Genomic DNA, 13112 nt, shown 5'->3' with positions numbered 1-13112 from the left:
AACAAAAAAAATGTTTTCTCAATAAGGGAGTGAGTAAACCCTGCCATCTAAGGGTCAGCCCCTTTGGTTGTTTGCAATATATATTCTATACAATAAAAGAGCTGATTTCTAACTATTTCCATACCTCTATATATCTTGACCGGACCCTTGAGCTGCTGCAATGTCCTGTCTAAAGGCTTTGGTAGGGTAATTTGATCTCTAATAGATTAAATTAATTTTAGTATGAAAACAAATCGGAAAAAATCTGAAATAAAATTTGTAACATTTCCCAAATGAAGATAACATCACCGTACTCAAATAAAGTTGTAAAATAAAGTGAATAATTCCATATTGTGAGATTAAAACAAGCAACCTATTTTTTCCTCTTACTAAAATAACAGTCTTTCCCCTGAGGCCAATGCTGGTTCGGATAAGCTTGGTCTTTATCAAAGCTTTCATCTCATGCTCTGTTATTATTATTATGGATTTATTCTCATGATAATATGACTTTTTTACATTAGCATCACTAATTTCTTCTTTTAATGTCATGATTTTATTCTTGTCAAAATAAAATTGTTAGTATGGTCGTACTACTCCATCGTACTAACCTTGATGATGCGTCGCTGTTGGCATTTGGTAGGACTTGGAATTTTCTTTTTTTATTGTTTTTCTGATTGGAGCCTCTAGGTTCACTTGAACTTAAAGTTGCTGTAGGTTTTGGTGGTTTTGTTCATTAAAGTCAGTTGGTCTCTGCTCACGCCGAGCTGTCACTTTACAGGGAGGCATTGCAGGACGGTTGGTCAGACTTCATCAAGAAGCCGCATCGCCGTGGTACTGCTGACAGAGCAAGTGTACTTCTATTTAGATCTGCTCATCACACCCCGTGCTGGAATTCTATTTAGGCTCAAAAAAGTTTATCAAAACTATCAAAATGGACGTTTCTTTTTTTTTGTCATGATCAAATTTTTTTCCTATACTTTATAGTTGTATAATGTGACTATGATCCATTAAAATGTATCTAAGAACATTCAGCAGATTACATTAAACCATTAATTTCCAGCATTTATTATTGCTAAATGAGGATGTATTATCTCACTGACTTTGTATCAATCGCTTTAAGCAGAAAAGTTAAATCATCTTTTTAAACTCTCTTGCTTTTGTTAGTGTTTTCTTTTACATAATTTATCACCAAACTGAGGTAAAAATATATAGTTCACTTCCATAAGGATAAATCTGTGCATTGGTTCACATCTTTTACTCTCTTTAAAATAAGAACTCTGCTGGAAAAAGGAAGAAGTACTTCATTTATAGCTTGTGGCAATTACCCATTAGGTATTCTTTTTAAACAATTTCATCGGCTAAAATATCCCTTCCCCAGGCTTGTAAGCCCTCTCATATTTACACTCTACTCTAGGCTAACACACATTCTTTCACACATACTATTCGTCAAGCCTCCTAACGCAAATACATTTTCAAAGGAGCAGATACATACTTCTAAATGTAAAGGCAGTAATATTCCTCTGGCTAAAATAACCACTTCTAACTTAAACATAGAGTTTTTGAGACATCTTTGTGCTACTAGCTTCAATGTTCCAACTTTTTAATGTTCCAGTTAAGTGATCTATTTGCTCTAACTTGAAAAAAAAAAAAAAAAAAAAAAATCAGCTATGAAACAAGTTTATCAGACATGATTGATTTCAACGGAATTGATGTCAGCTATGGGAGAACGTTCCCTTTAAGAGCAGGCGAGGAAAACTAAAAAGTTAAATACTAATTGTGTAGATATATATTTATATATATATATATATTTAAAAAACTCAGCCATTGCAGGTGATGTTCCTTTTAACTTAGTACTTAGATAAGTAATTATCCAAGCCACCATCCATCCATCCATCCATCCATCCATCCATCCATCCATCCATCCATCCATCCATCCATCCATCCATCCATCCATNCCATCCATCCATCCATCCATCCATCCATCCATCCATCCATCCATCCATCCATCCATCCATCCATCCATCCATCCATCCATGCATTCAAATAAAGATTTTTGACCCATCAATGCACACCCATTGCTGTCAGTTTTGCAGTAGATTTAAGTTTTCTGGTCACTAACCCCAGCTCTTAGAGACTGTAACGTAGACAGACGGCTTCACCTTTTGTGTCAGCCCTCTCTTCATCAAAAGAGACATGAAGAAAATGTCATCCTCTCTGTAAATAGAGCCCTAGTGCCCCTGTCAGTCTACTGCTCTGTTTTATAATAAATGACGAACAAGACTCTTAAGCTGTCCCTCTCGAGGCACCTTCTTCCTCCCAACTCAGAGTGGGAAAACAACACGTTTCCAACTGAGGGCCAATGTGCAGGCTTGGACGTGCTCATTGTTATTCAGGCTGTTTAATATTCACTTGCAAACGCCTCTATTTTTTTTATCTTATCTAAAAACAACAAAACATAGCTGCAGACTTGTTGTTAAAATCTACCCAACAAAACAACATTACAGAACTTAAATAGGCTAAAAGAGATATGGGTATGTCTAAATCTTAGGATTTATTAATTTGATGTCAAACTCTTCCAACTTTTGTTTTGTCTTTCTGCATGTTTGGTATTGGGCAAAAATGTGTTTATTGTGTGTCTCTTGTGCTGTTAATGAGAGGTGGGTTGAATCAGCGTGTTCCACTCCTCAGCTCTCTATAGATGTCATTAAATTTAATTAAACAGGGGACTGTAGACACAGCCACACATTGACTCACTCAAGAAATCAGAAGCATGGAGTGTAAAGCTCATGCTCTCAGACACACTAAAAGCTACTTTAAAAAAATCCATTGTTTAAATTGAAAGAACCAAAAGAGTATGCAATGCACACGCTCAATTTTCTCTGTTTGTAAACTTCTTTTTCTTTTTTTTTTTATTGCAGAACTTCTACAAAGACATTAACCGGGAAGGGATGTACATCAGGTATTTGCTTTATGTGCTTGATTTGACCTAAAATGCTTTTAAATGTTTCATGTCTGTGTTGTGCAGTCTTCATGCATCTGTATGCATGTCTTTATCTGTGAACTGTGTGTGTGCGGCTTCATAATCTGACAAGGGATTATATGAGTTCTGCTGAATTAATGTCAGAATCCAGCAGATCAGGTGGCAGTCTGACTGCAGAGAGAGCTGAAGGAGAGATGATGGGCACCAGCTAGGTGAAAAGGCAGAGAGAGACAGGATGTTTGCATGGGGAGAGACAAAAATATCTAACAGAGAAACCAGCCTTTGCAGTTTCTATCAGGTCATGTAGTTTAATTTTTTTATTTTGTTCTAGGTTCTTAGTTAAAATGCTTGAGTGATGATTCCGACTCTCTCTGAGGAATTAGGGCACCGTATCCAGTTAGGGTTTGCTTGACACAAATACAAACTGAATAGAAGTGGGAGAAGAATGGCTCACAAAATAAATTTTTTATTCCGGTTTGCAGTTTTGTGGGCATGGTTTTATGTCACTGATACAATCCAGAAACAACATAGTGAGTCACATCATTGTGACAGACTGAGAATGAAACTGGCTGTTGTTGTTTTATACTAAATGGGTAAATCTTGACACTTTCAAACTGTTTTTTATTTATATTGGAAAATAATGGTTTTAAAACTGGTTTAAATTCTCAGGCAAGTTTTTAACATTTCTCTTTTTCTTCAAAAGAATTTGGAAATTACCAACTGGCTGGAACCTTAGTGGGAGTATACAATGTCACAATGTCACAAAACCAATTCAACTTTATTTACAAAGCACTTTTAAAAAATCAGATGCCGTAGAAAGAGCTAAGAATAAAGAATGAACTAATGCATAACAAAATAAAGAATAAATACTGAACACATGGAGTGAAGTGTAGCTGGAAATGAGCAAAAAAATACAAATGAAATAAAAACAAAGAAAAGTAAACAGTTTATTTAAATTTTTGATTTGACTCATGGGATCATCTAGAAAGGGGCCAGCAGGGGCCAGGGCCCCTGTAGAACTGGTCCTGGACCCTGTTATGAACCCATACCAAAGGCATAAAGTGCCTTGGACATTTTTTTGTTATTATTTTAAAAGTTTAAGTTTATGTATTGTTTGAAAATTAGGCTGTTGGCTGTTGGCTTTACTTAATATATTAATTAATGACCTTTTTTCCTATTTTTTTGTTTTATGTTTTGATCCTTTTGTTTGGTGCCATCATTAAAAACCCACCCTGATTTGACCTATTTCTTTGCTCAATCACAAATATAATCCATTTTATATACATGTGTAAATGCAGAGAAAGAAGACAAGAAATGAAAAGGGGAAGTAGGAATCAGAAATTATAACTAACGTCTCTCCGTTTCCTCAAAGACAACATTACAAAAAATATAATAATGTTAATGTAGCTTATTATGCATCAAAAGCCACAAAGAAGAGATGAGTCAAAAAATAAGATACTTAATTTATTAAATATAAAGGTGATTTTGTTTTACTGATTTTTATCTGAATGTTTCTAAAATGTGTTTGATAAAACAACCTTCCTGGATGTAGTGCTACAGTAAAAAAAAATAAAAATAGGAGAACTACATTTAATGTTAAAGATTCATATGAAAGAGTGATCCCTTAGAGTGGACCAAAGACTCGCCCACATTACATGTCCCACAATCACTGACTATTTGGACTAAAGCCCAAATTAATTAGAATCTTAGTAAACTTAGAATAAATAAATAATGCAAAATCAAAAAAGTCAGCATTATGCTTTCCATCTGTGTACACTTTCGAGCAAACAAGCTCTCACACTGTTCCGGAAGAAAGGTGAGAAAGCAGACACACCATACAATTATTCATAGTTCATCTTGCTTGCCTGCATATTTCTGACTTTTCTTTGCTACAAAACATGAGACCCAGCACAATGAATCATTAAAAGTCTTCCACAGACATTGATGACATGAATATAAATTATTTACAATGTCTGATTTGGTCAGTTGCAGCTGAAAAACATAAATGAGATGCAGAACAATGAGCTTGAATTTGTGGTTGGGACCCTGAGTGCTAAAGTACAAATCGCGGTAGATGCAACGCAATCTGGCATGTGGGCTGCACCAATATACACTAAAAACATACCAAGCCAGGAAGTGAGGGTTATGAATAAGTATAATCCAGCATAGTAACTCACAGTGGTACCCCTCCTCAGGAGTGCCCAGACCCCCAAATTTGCTCCAATGGTGCATGAATAATGGCACTAAGAGGTCATGAAAAAATCCAGGACAAAATGTAAAGCAATTCAGCCCCCACTTAATATTAAGGCCTCATTTACCTTAGTAGGTCAGTGTTAATGGTTTAGGGAAAGACTGGTACATATGTTTTATTTCCCATGAGAAAGTTTTAAGGCCAAAAGTACTCATGAGCCAAAAAAACACAAATCCCACAAATCCCCAGCCAGACTGATACTATATATACACGGGGTATAACACTGGTAAAGAGCTGGTACAACTCGATTTCAAAGGTGGGACTAACGGGGTCAGCCTCATCAGATTTGGACCAATAAGACTCCAAGCCACACACACTGTTTTTGTAATTTTGTAGTGCGTTAAACATTTTAAGCCTTCAAAGAAACTCTCCAGAGAACAATTTCTGCTTGTTTTGCTTAAAAAAATCTGAGGATATAAGATGTGCTCTCTATTACGTTCTTGATTTTCATTGCAACATTGCTCCATTGCAGTCGTCAGCTTGATGCTATGGTAGCAGAAAAGCACTGCTGCATTATAGAAGGTAATTCTGGTGCTGAGAGTCACTCATCGTAAAGTCCTACCACCTGCACTGTGATTGGTTCATCCAGATCTGACCAGCGTGAACAGCGGTTTACCGGATTGATTTATGCTCAGTGTGGCCAGGCTACAAATCCCCATTCTTTCTTTTCAATTAAGTTCATTTATATAGTGCCAATTCACAACACATGTCATCTCAAGGCACTTTACAGTTCACCAGATCATACAGTCAAATTATTATTATTTACCAACAAATGCAGCAATGATCCCCAATCATTTTTAGAAATTATGCAGAAACTAATGAAACAAGATAAGATAGGACTCGGAAGGTACGGTACAGTTCCACAGCACTATAGACAAAGAACAACTCATGGCATTAAAAAATACTTAATTGTGATCTGAAATACAATGTACTGAAACAGAAATCTGACATGAAATAAAGGGATCCCACTAGTGTTAAATTTTTTGAACCCCTTGGAAGCTTTATTAGTGCTCTTTGGTTGTTTGCTTCATACGACAGACTTCAATGGGCCCTTCAGCGTTTGACCGTTAGCAATGTCTCCAGTTTGGCTGCAACCTCTTTTTGATGATGTCATGTGAAAGCAATCATTACTGCAGCTGGATTGCTTTTCATATTAATCCTTCATCCTCAAAATAGTTAAAGCCAGAAAAGTTCTAATCTTTTGGTTGAAACCTCCCCTGCATCATTGCATTATCAACACTTTTTACATTCTGATGGCATTTAGCCACAGTTTGACCATAAATAAATGCCTGACGGTAGCATGAAATAACATGGTTAGTGTTAATTTATTTTACTGTGGCAGTTCACGCTGCATTAACAACAGTGCAAATTGTATGTATCTTGTTTTAGACTACCTAGACAGCCAATTATATAAACGGGCAAAAGGGCAAAATAGAAATATAATTTACTAAATGATGAAAAATCTTGCTCTTTTTCACTGAATGGATGTTGCTTCTTTTGTGTTATCTATCCTTAGCCCTGGGAGCAGAGCTCGTTTTCTGCATAATACCAAATCATAACCAAGACAAATAAGTTAGAAAATTATTTTTTTACTGAAATATTACAACTCCTACTGTAATGTTACACAAACAAACACGAATATTTGATAAGAAAGAAGTACAGAATCTATTGGTATGGTGCAGTGTGTAATATTCAAGATTGCACACATAGAAGACGCAAAAGGTAATACCATGCTTTTCCATGTTACATTGTCAAAGCGCTAGATTCATTGGTCTTCTCAATACTTAATTATTTTTTTCTTGAACAAAAAATTCTGCAAGCTCTGCAAAGCTTTCCAAACAGACTGATGTAAAGTATTTTCCTTTTTCGATGCACTTCCAGTGTTTAATGTAAGCACCCAGCTAGATGAAAGGAGCACAAATTAAAACCTTTTTTCTCTTAAAAGCTCTTCTTTTTTCCAGCAAGTCATCCATAACACAATGTGTTTCCCTCTAGCATACCATTAAACAATTAGAAGAGCATTTCTATTCTAGCAGCGTGTATTACATTATTTCACCTCAAGCGTAGAGTTTGTCATGTTTACAGAAGAGATACATTGTGCTTTGCTTGTGTGTTCTTCTGAATGACCTTGACTGTGCTCATATTTCAAGGTTTATACAGAGACTAATGCTCATACCTGCTGTGCACTGTGGTTAATGCTTCAATTGCAGATGTTCCAGCTGCCCAACACTGGCATCTAGTGGAGTGATGTTTCAAGTCATTTGTTTGAATTTGTCTGCTTTCAGGTATCTGTACAAATTAAGAGACCTTCACCTGGAGGGTGAAAACTACACAGAGGCAGCCTACACCCTGCTGCTGCACTCCCGTCTGCTCAAGGCAAGTCATACACCCACACACACACACACACACACACACACAAACATGGGAGGATATGTTTTGTGGTGTAATGCTGCACCCACTACCTCCCTTGGCCTAATCACTTGTCTGCCTGCAACAAATGAGAGAGTTCTTTACTTGCTGACAAATGGTTGCTACGTCTCTGGCCTCCAAGTGATGAAGCCCTGAGGTTAGTTTATGGCTCTGCGTCGGCCACTGCAGCCATATCACTATGGTGATTGATGCGGCGTAGTGGCACAGTGGGTGTGATTGTGTGCGAGTAGACGTGCACGCTCATCTTGGACTGTGTTTCACCTCTTTTGTCCCCTGATCATTGTTATGGGATGTTTACAAGCTCACAAAGAGGTGCAGGAATTTCTCTCTGTGTTCTGTTACCGCATCACAGCAGAAGAATGCTACAGGTTACTTTTTGGCTTTCTCACTTCATATTAGTACCATCTTTAACATATACATTTAAAGAAAAGTAATAGTTTTATTTCATTATTTTGATTCAGTATATACTGTATTGTTATATTATTTCATGACATAATATACTGTAGTCATTTGGTTAATAATTAGACACTGCTAATAACATATCCCTCTCTTATCCCAGTGGTCTGATGACATGTGTAGCCCCCAGTTTGAGTCGATTGGCTCCCAAACCCAGCGGCAGCTCAAAGAAACGCTCTATGACACCATCATTGACTACTTCGACAAGGGCAAGGTTTGTACTAAAGTCTTAAATTATAACTCATTACTGCTAATTCTATGCATGCATAACTCTTGTGTAATTATTTGGTTTTGTGATTAATTCTTCAGAACCACTTTCAATAAGAATGGTTATTACAAAAACAATATCTTTAAAGGTTCCCATTAAGACTAGTGCTGTTTTCTAATTAGGCCCGCTAATTATAAACATGATTTGACTCTAATAAAATTTATGAAATGTTCTAAGGATTAATGGACCCTCTGTGGTGTAACAGGGTGAAGTCTGCATCTTTGACACAATTAATGTTGGTTTGAATCCTGATTGCAGCAGGAAGTTGTATTGAATTCAGAACTTGCTGTAGGTCTCCTTGAACGGAGCAGCTACGTGACTCACATCACGTTTTAAGGAAAACATGACAAGATTACTGTGTGATAGCATTTCTATTTGTTTTATCATTATGTATTTAGCTTTAGAGGGTGCTGAAAGCCATTCACCTTCAGACTCTGACTGTTTACATTAGAAGCCAAACAAAACATATTCTGAATCAACCGTAACCCTGTTTTCCACCAATATACAGCATAACTTATAGATACAGGTTTTGAAAATGATTCTAAAGGTTCTATTTTATGAGTTACAAAAGGTCATCACTGGGGTTCTATAAGATGATTATGATTAAATGGTTCATCAGTTATTGCAAGTAGCTTAGCCATTATTTTAAATTGGTATAAAGGTGACTCTATTATAAAAAATTATGACTTGATAAACCAAATTTATTTGCAGATTGTGTATAACTGCACTGACCTGTTTCTCTTCTTTGCCTTCTTGTGTTTTAGATGTGGGAAGAGGCCATCACCCTGTGCAAAGAGCTGGCAGAGCAGTATGAAAATGAAATCTTTGACTATGAGCTCCTCAGCAAGAGACTGGTAATGCTTCATAGCTCTAAAGCTTTAAATCAGCTGCACAGCAGTCATGATCAGTGGCTTCACTGCTTTCCATTCCTCCAATCCTCTTTTTTTATTTTCTTCATCAATATCTAAATCTTAGCTGACTTAAAGGAAATAGCCTAAAAATAGTGTTTGTTCTTCAGGTTAGGTTATTCAGACTTGGTTGATATTGGTTCATACAACACCGATTAAAGTTCAGCTTCCCTTCTTCATCTTCTCATCTTAAAGGGGTGTTCCATACTTTGTACAGACACAATTTACAGTTGCTTACAGTACCATGCCCATTAATTGATTTATTAAATATCACTTTTGATTAGTCTACTTAAAGGTATAGTGGAGGATGTTCTTTTTCCCGGCGGATCATCTATATAAGTGGTCCTCCTAATTATCAATCGTGCTCGTCCCCATTTTCACATACCGGTGGTGAATCTGACATAGTGAGAAAAGGCAAATCTTCTTTTGGAAAGTAAGCTTGTATGAGCAATGTAAACAGAAACTTTTAAACAGAGTGTGCAAGAGAAGAAATGGGCTCTTGCATGGTCTCACTTGTGTTTAATAGGTGTTCCCTCTCAGGAGTGGGTACAGGGTTCTGCATGTGCATTTTTTTTTATCTTTAAATCTTTTCAAAAATTGCAAAAATCCTCCACTATAACTTTAAAACCAAACATAAATCTGTGCTTCAAAAAAAAAAAAACATTTTTCGCACATGGTCCATCCTAACCTTTAGCACATGTTTCCATCTCACTCCTTATAACGTTTACTAAAGAAACCTTTTTTAAACAATGAAAGAATGAAACAAATCTTATATGACTGCAGCAGTGCCTTGCTCAACTGTTGCTGAATTTATGTGGTTATATAAATGACAGACATTGCCCTTGGATGGGGTGCAGTTTTTTTTTTCTGCATCTATCACCCTCACAGGTCCAGCTTTCTGCTGATGGTAGCTTTGTCATTGGCATGAGCTGATTAAACTTCCCTGACTGCACACATTGCACATCTGAAACTCTCTCCCTGGATACATCCCTGGTTTCTCTCTTTATCTCTCCCTGCAGGAAAAACAAGCCAAGTTCTATGAGAATATTATGAAGATCTTGAGACCTAAGCCAGACTACTTTGCAGTGGGCTTCTATGGACAAGGCTATCCTCCTTTCCTCAGGGTCTGTAGTTATTATGTCCGATACAAATCACTAAGATTAAAGAGCATATACTTATGATTTTGTTTTACCTGAAAAGCGGTTATAAATTCTGAAAGTCAATGTGTTTAAAAATGCTGAGACTAATCTTTTCATCACCAGTAAAAGCACTATTTTTGTTCTTTTCTTTCTGCTTTAGAACAAGGTGTTTATCCACAGAGGTAAAGAATATGAGCGCAGAGAGGATTTCCAGAACCATCTGATGAGCCAGTTTCCCAGCTCTGTGCGCCTTAACACGACCACCATGCCCGGGGATGACATCAAGAACTCTCCGCTGCAGTGTATCCTTAAATAAGCTAATCTGCTCTAATCTTTTTAAGTGCATACAAAGCAGGAAATATAAATGGAGCACAAACTGCAGCCTTCACAGGGAAATAAATGTAGGTATGCAAATTTAATAATACATGTAGCTTTGGTATAATTTGTCATCAATTTTTGCATAATAATAATGATCTTTCAGTATCATTACTACTTTGTAAAGTGGAACAACATTTGTCCTCTGCAATTAAACCATCGCCTTTGGGAGCAGTAAGCTGAGAGCGCCATTGGGATTGGGTGCATTTAGGGACTAAGGGCTGAATGCTTAAAAATCCCACTTGGGTCATTGGGTAAACTTTTAGCTGAGAGTCTATTTTGTTCAACAGACCAAGACTTTCAGTTGTTTGTGACTTTGGAAACCTACATGTGTTTTATTCCTGAGTTAAGAGAATAAAGTTTTTTAAAAGTTTTTATTAAAGTGAAAGGATATTACATCCTGGATGCAGGAAAACCTTTTTGCTATGGGAAATTTTTGGTCACATTTTTTTACATAACCATCAGTTATTTATCACATAAATTGCAATGGCACATTTATACTAGAACAGCTGTGACACAGGCAGCAGAATATTTATTTTTCTGAGCAGTCTGAACCAGATATCCAGTGCTTCACTGTGCAGCCAGTCCTGGAGATCCCTCCTCGTCTGAAGAACAAGCCAGTCCCTGACCAGATCATCAAGTCAGTGCTGTGAAACAAGAAACTCTAATGCAAAGAATTCTGCAATTGTCTAAATGAATACTGATACTTTTTACTGTGGCCATAAACTGCAACGTTCTGTATGATCTCTGCCTCTCTGTTGTATGTAGCTTCTACAAATCCAACTATGTGCAGCGTTTTCATTACTCAAGGCCTGTGAGGAAAGGACCTGTGGATCCAAACAATGAATTTGCTGTGAGTTACTTCTTGAATGTCAATTTAAAGCTCTGACAACTGGCACTGTGAAAGTATTTCATGCCCTGTTGTGAATTTGTATTGTTTCTACTGTGATGGAGGAACTGTTTTTAAAAGAGTTCACAGTATTTTTTACAAATTACAATATTGGTGTTGGTTAGTGGATGTTTGCAGAGGGCCCAAATGCAGGGATGGAATGCAGAGATGGTTTCTTGAAGATTTAATGATGAGTTACTGTAAGTGGTAACAGAAGCATAAATCCAGAAATGTTAGGCAGTGAATTCAGTAACCAAAACATAGAGACACTCGGATGAAACATATATGAGGAATGAAGAGAATCCAGCAATGAGAAACTGCATGGGGGAGTATATATGTGAGACAGCAGAATGAATGGAGTAATCGGCTAATTGGGGGCAGGTGTGGACATAAGCAGCTAGAAGAGAGCTAAGGGAAGGAGAGGGACACTAGGGGGCAACAGAGAGTAACTAGCGAAATAAAATAGGCTGGAAAGAACTAATAAGACTCAAAAAGACTAGCAAAGACTGACCAAAAGGGAAAATTAGAGGATTGGGAAGGGACTGGAGAAATGTAGATATATAATCGGCCATAGGAAAACAGAATGTGAAGATAACAGAGGGCCCTAAATATGGAGAACTAGATATCAGGAATGCTGAAAAGAGAATAACTAAAATCAACACCAATGAAAAGTAAACTAATGCATTTATTCAAAAAAAAAATATATATATATATATTACCAGCAACACAGGATAACTAAAATCAAAGAAAAACCGAACACCAAAAATGAAAAGTTTAACAGAAACAAAAAGTCCAGAGAAGCAGATATGACAATAGCAAAAACTCATAACCAATTCCTAATGCTTTACTCTCCGCTGCTTTGTTTTCTTTTAGTCCATGTGGATCGAGCGCACCACGTTCACCACCGTGTATAAGCTGCCTGGGATCCTGCGCTGGTTTGAGGCTACGGACATAAAACATGTGAGTATGTGTGTGGGTGATTTTTTTCCGGACTCATAAAGTTAAATGTTTGCTCTAAGTTATTGTGTCCATCATGTTTCTTACCCTCTTCTTATTTATGACACTAATCCTGCCCAATTTTAACCTCTCCATTTTAGAATGGTATAAATGTTCCATTAGCCTTAAACTTTATTTTGATATATATATATATATATATATATATATATATATATATATATATATATATATATATATATACACTCACCGGCCACTTTATTAGCTACCCCTTGCTAGTAACGGGTTGGACCCCCTTTTGCCTTCAGAACTTTCTCAATTCTTTGTGGCATAGATTCAACAAGGTGCTGGAAGCATTCCTCAGGGAGTTTGGTCCATATTGACATGATGGCATCATGCAGTTGCCGCAGATTTGTCGGCTGCACATCCATGATGCGAATCTCCCGCTCCACCACATCCCAAAGATGCTCTATTGGATTGAGA

General features: G+C 36.9%; 1 protein-coding gene across 1 annotated transcript in view; it reads left to right on the top strand.

Annotated features, from left to right (window-relative positions):
* The window catches only part of dock2 (dedicator of cytokinesis 2), a 130918-nt gene that overhangs the window by 107869 nt on the left and 9937 nt on the right, over nt 1-13112 (top strand). Inside the window, exons 35-43 of the mRNA XM_015393480.1 lie at nt 2898-2938; nt 7496-7586; nt 8200-8310; nt 9129-9218; nt 10292-10396; nt 10572-10713; nt 11345-11426; nt 11555-11639; nt 12549-12635. Of these exons, the coding sequence (XP_015248966.1) occupies nt 2898-2938; nt 7496-7586; nt 8200-8310; nt 9129-9218; nt 10292-10396; nt 10572-10713; nt 11345-11426; nt 11555-11639; nt 12549-12635 (834 nt within the window). The remainder of the gene's footprint in view (nt 1-2897; nt 2939-7495; nt 7587-8199; nt 8311-9128; nt 9219-10291; nt 10397-10571; nt 10714-11344; nt 11427-11554; nt 11640-12548; nt 12636-13112) is intronic.

Source organism: Cyprinodon variegatus, unplaced genomic scaffold (assembly GCF_000732505.1).
Source record: "Cyprinodon variegatus isolate N-32 unplaced genomic scaffold, C_variegatus-1.0 Scaffold643, whole genome shotgun sequence".
NCBI lineage: Eukaryota > Metazoa > Chordata > Actinopteri > Cyprinodontiformes > Cyprinodontidae > Cyprinodon > Cyprinodon variegatus.
This window is presented reverse-complemented; position numbering and strand designations above follow the sequence as displayed.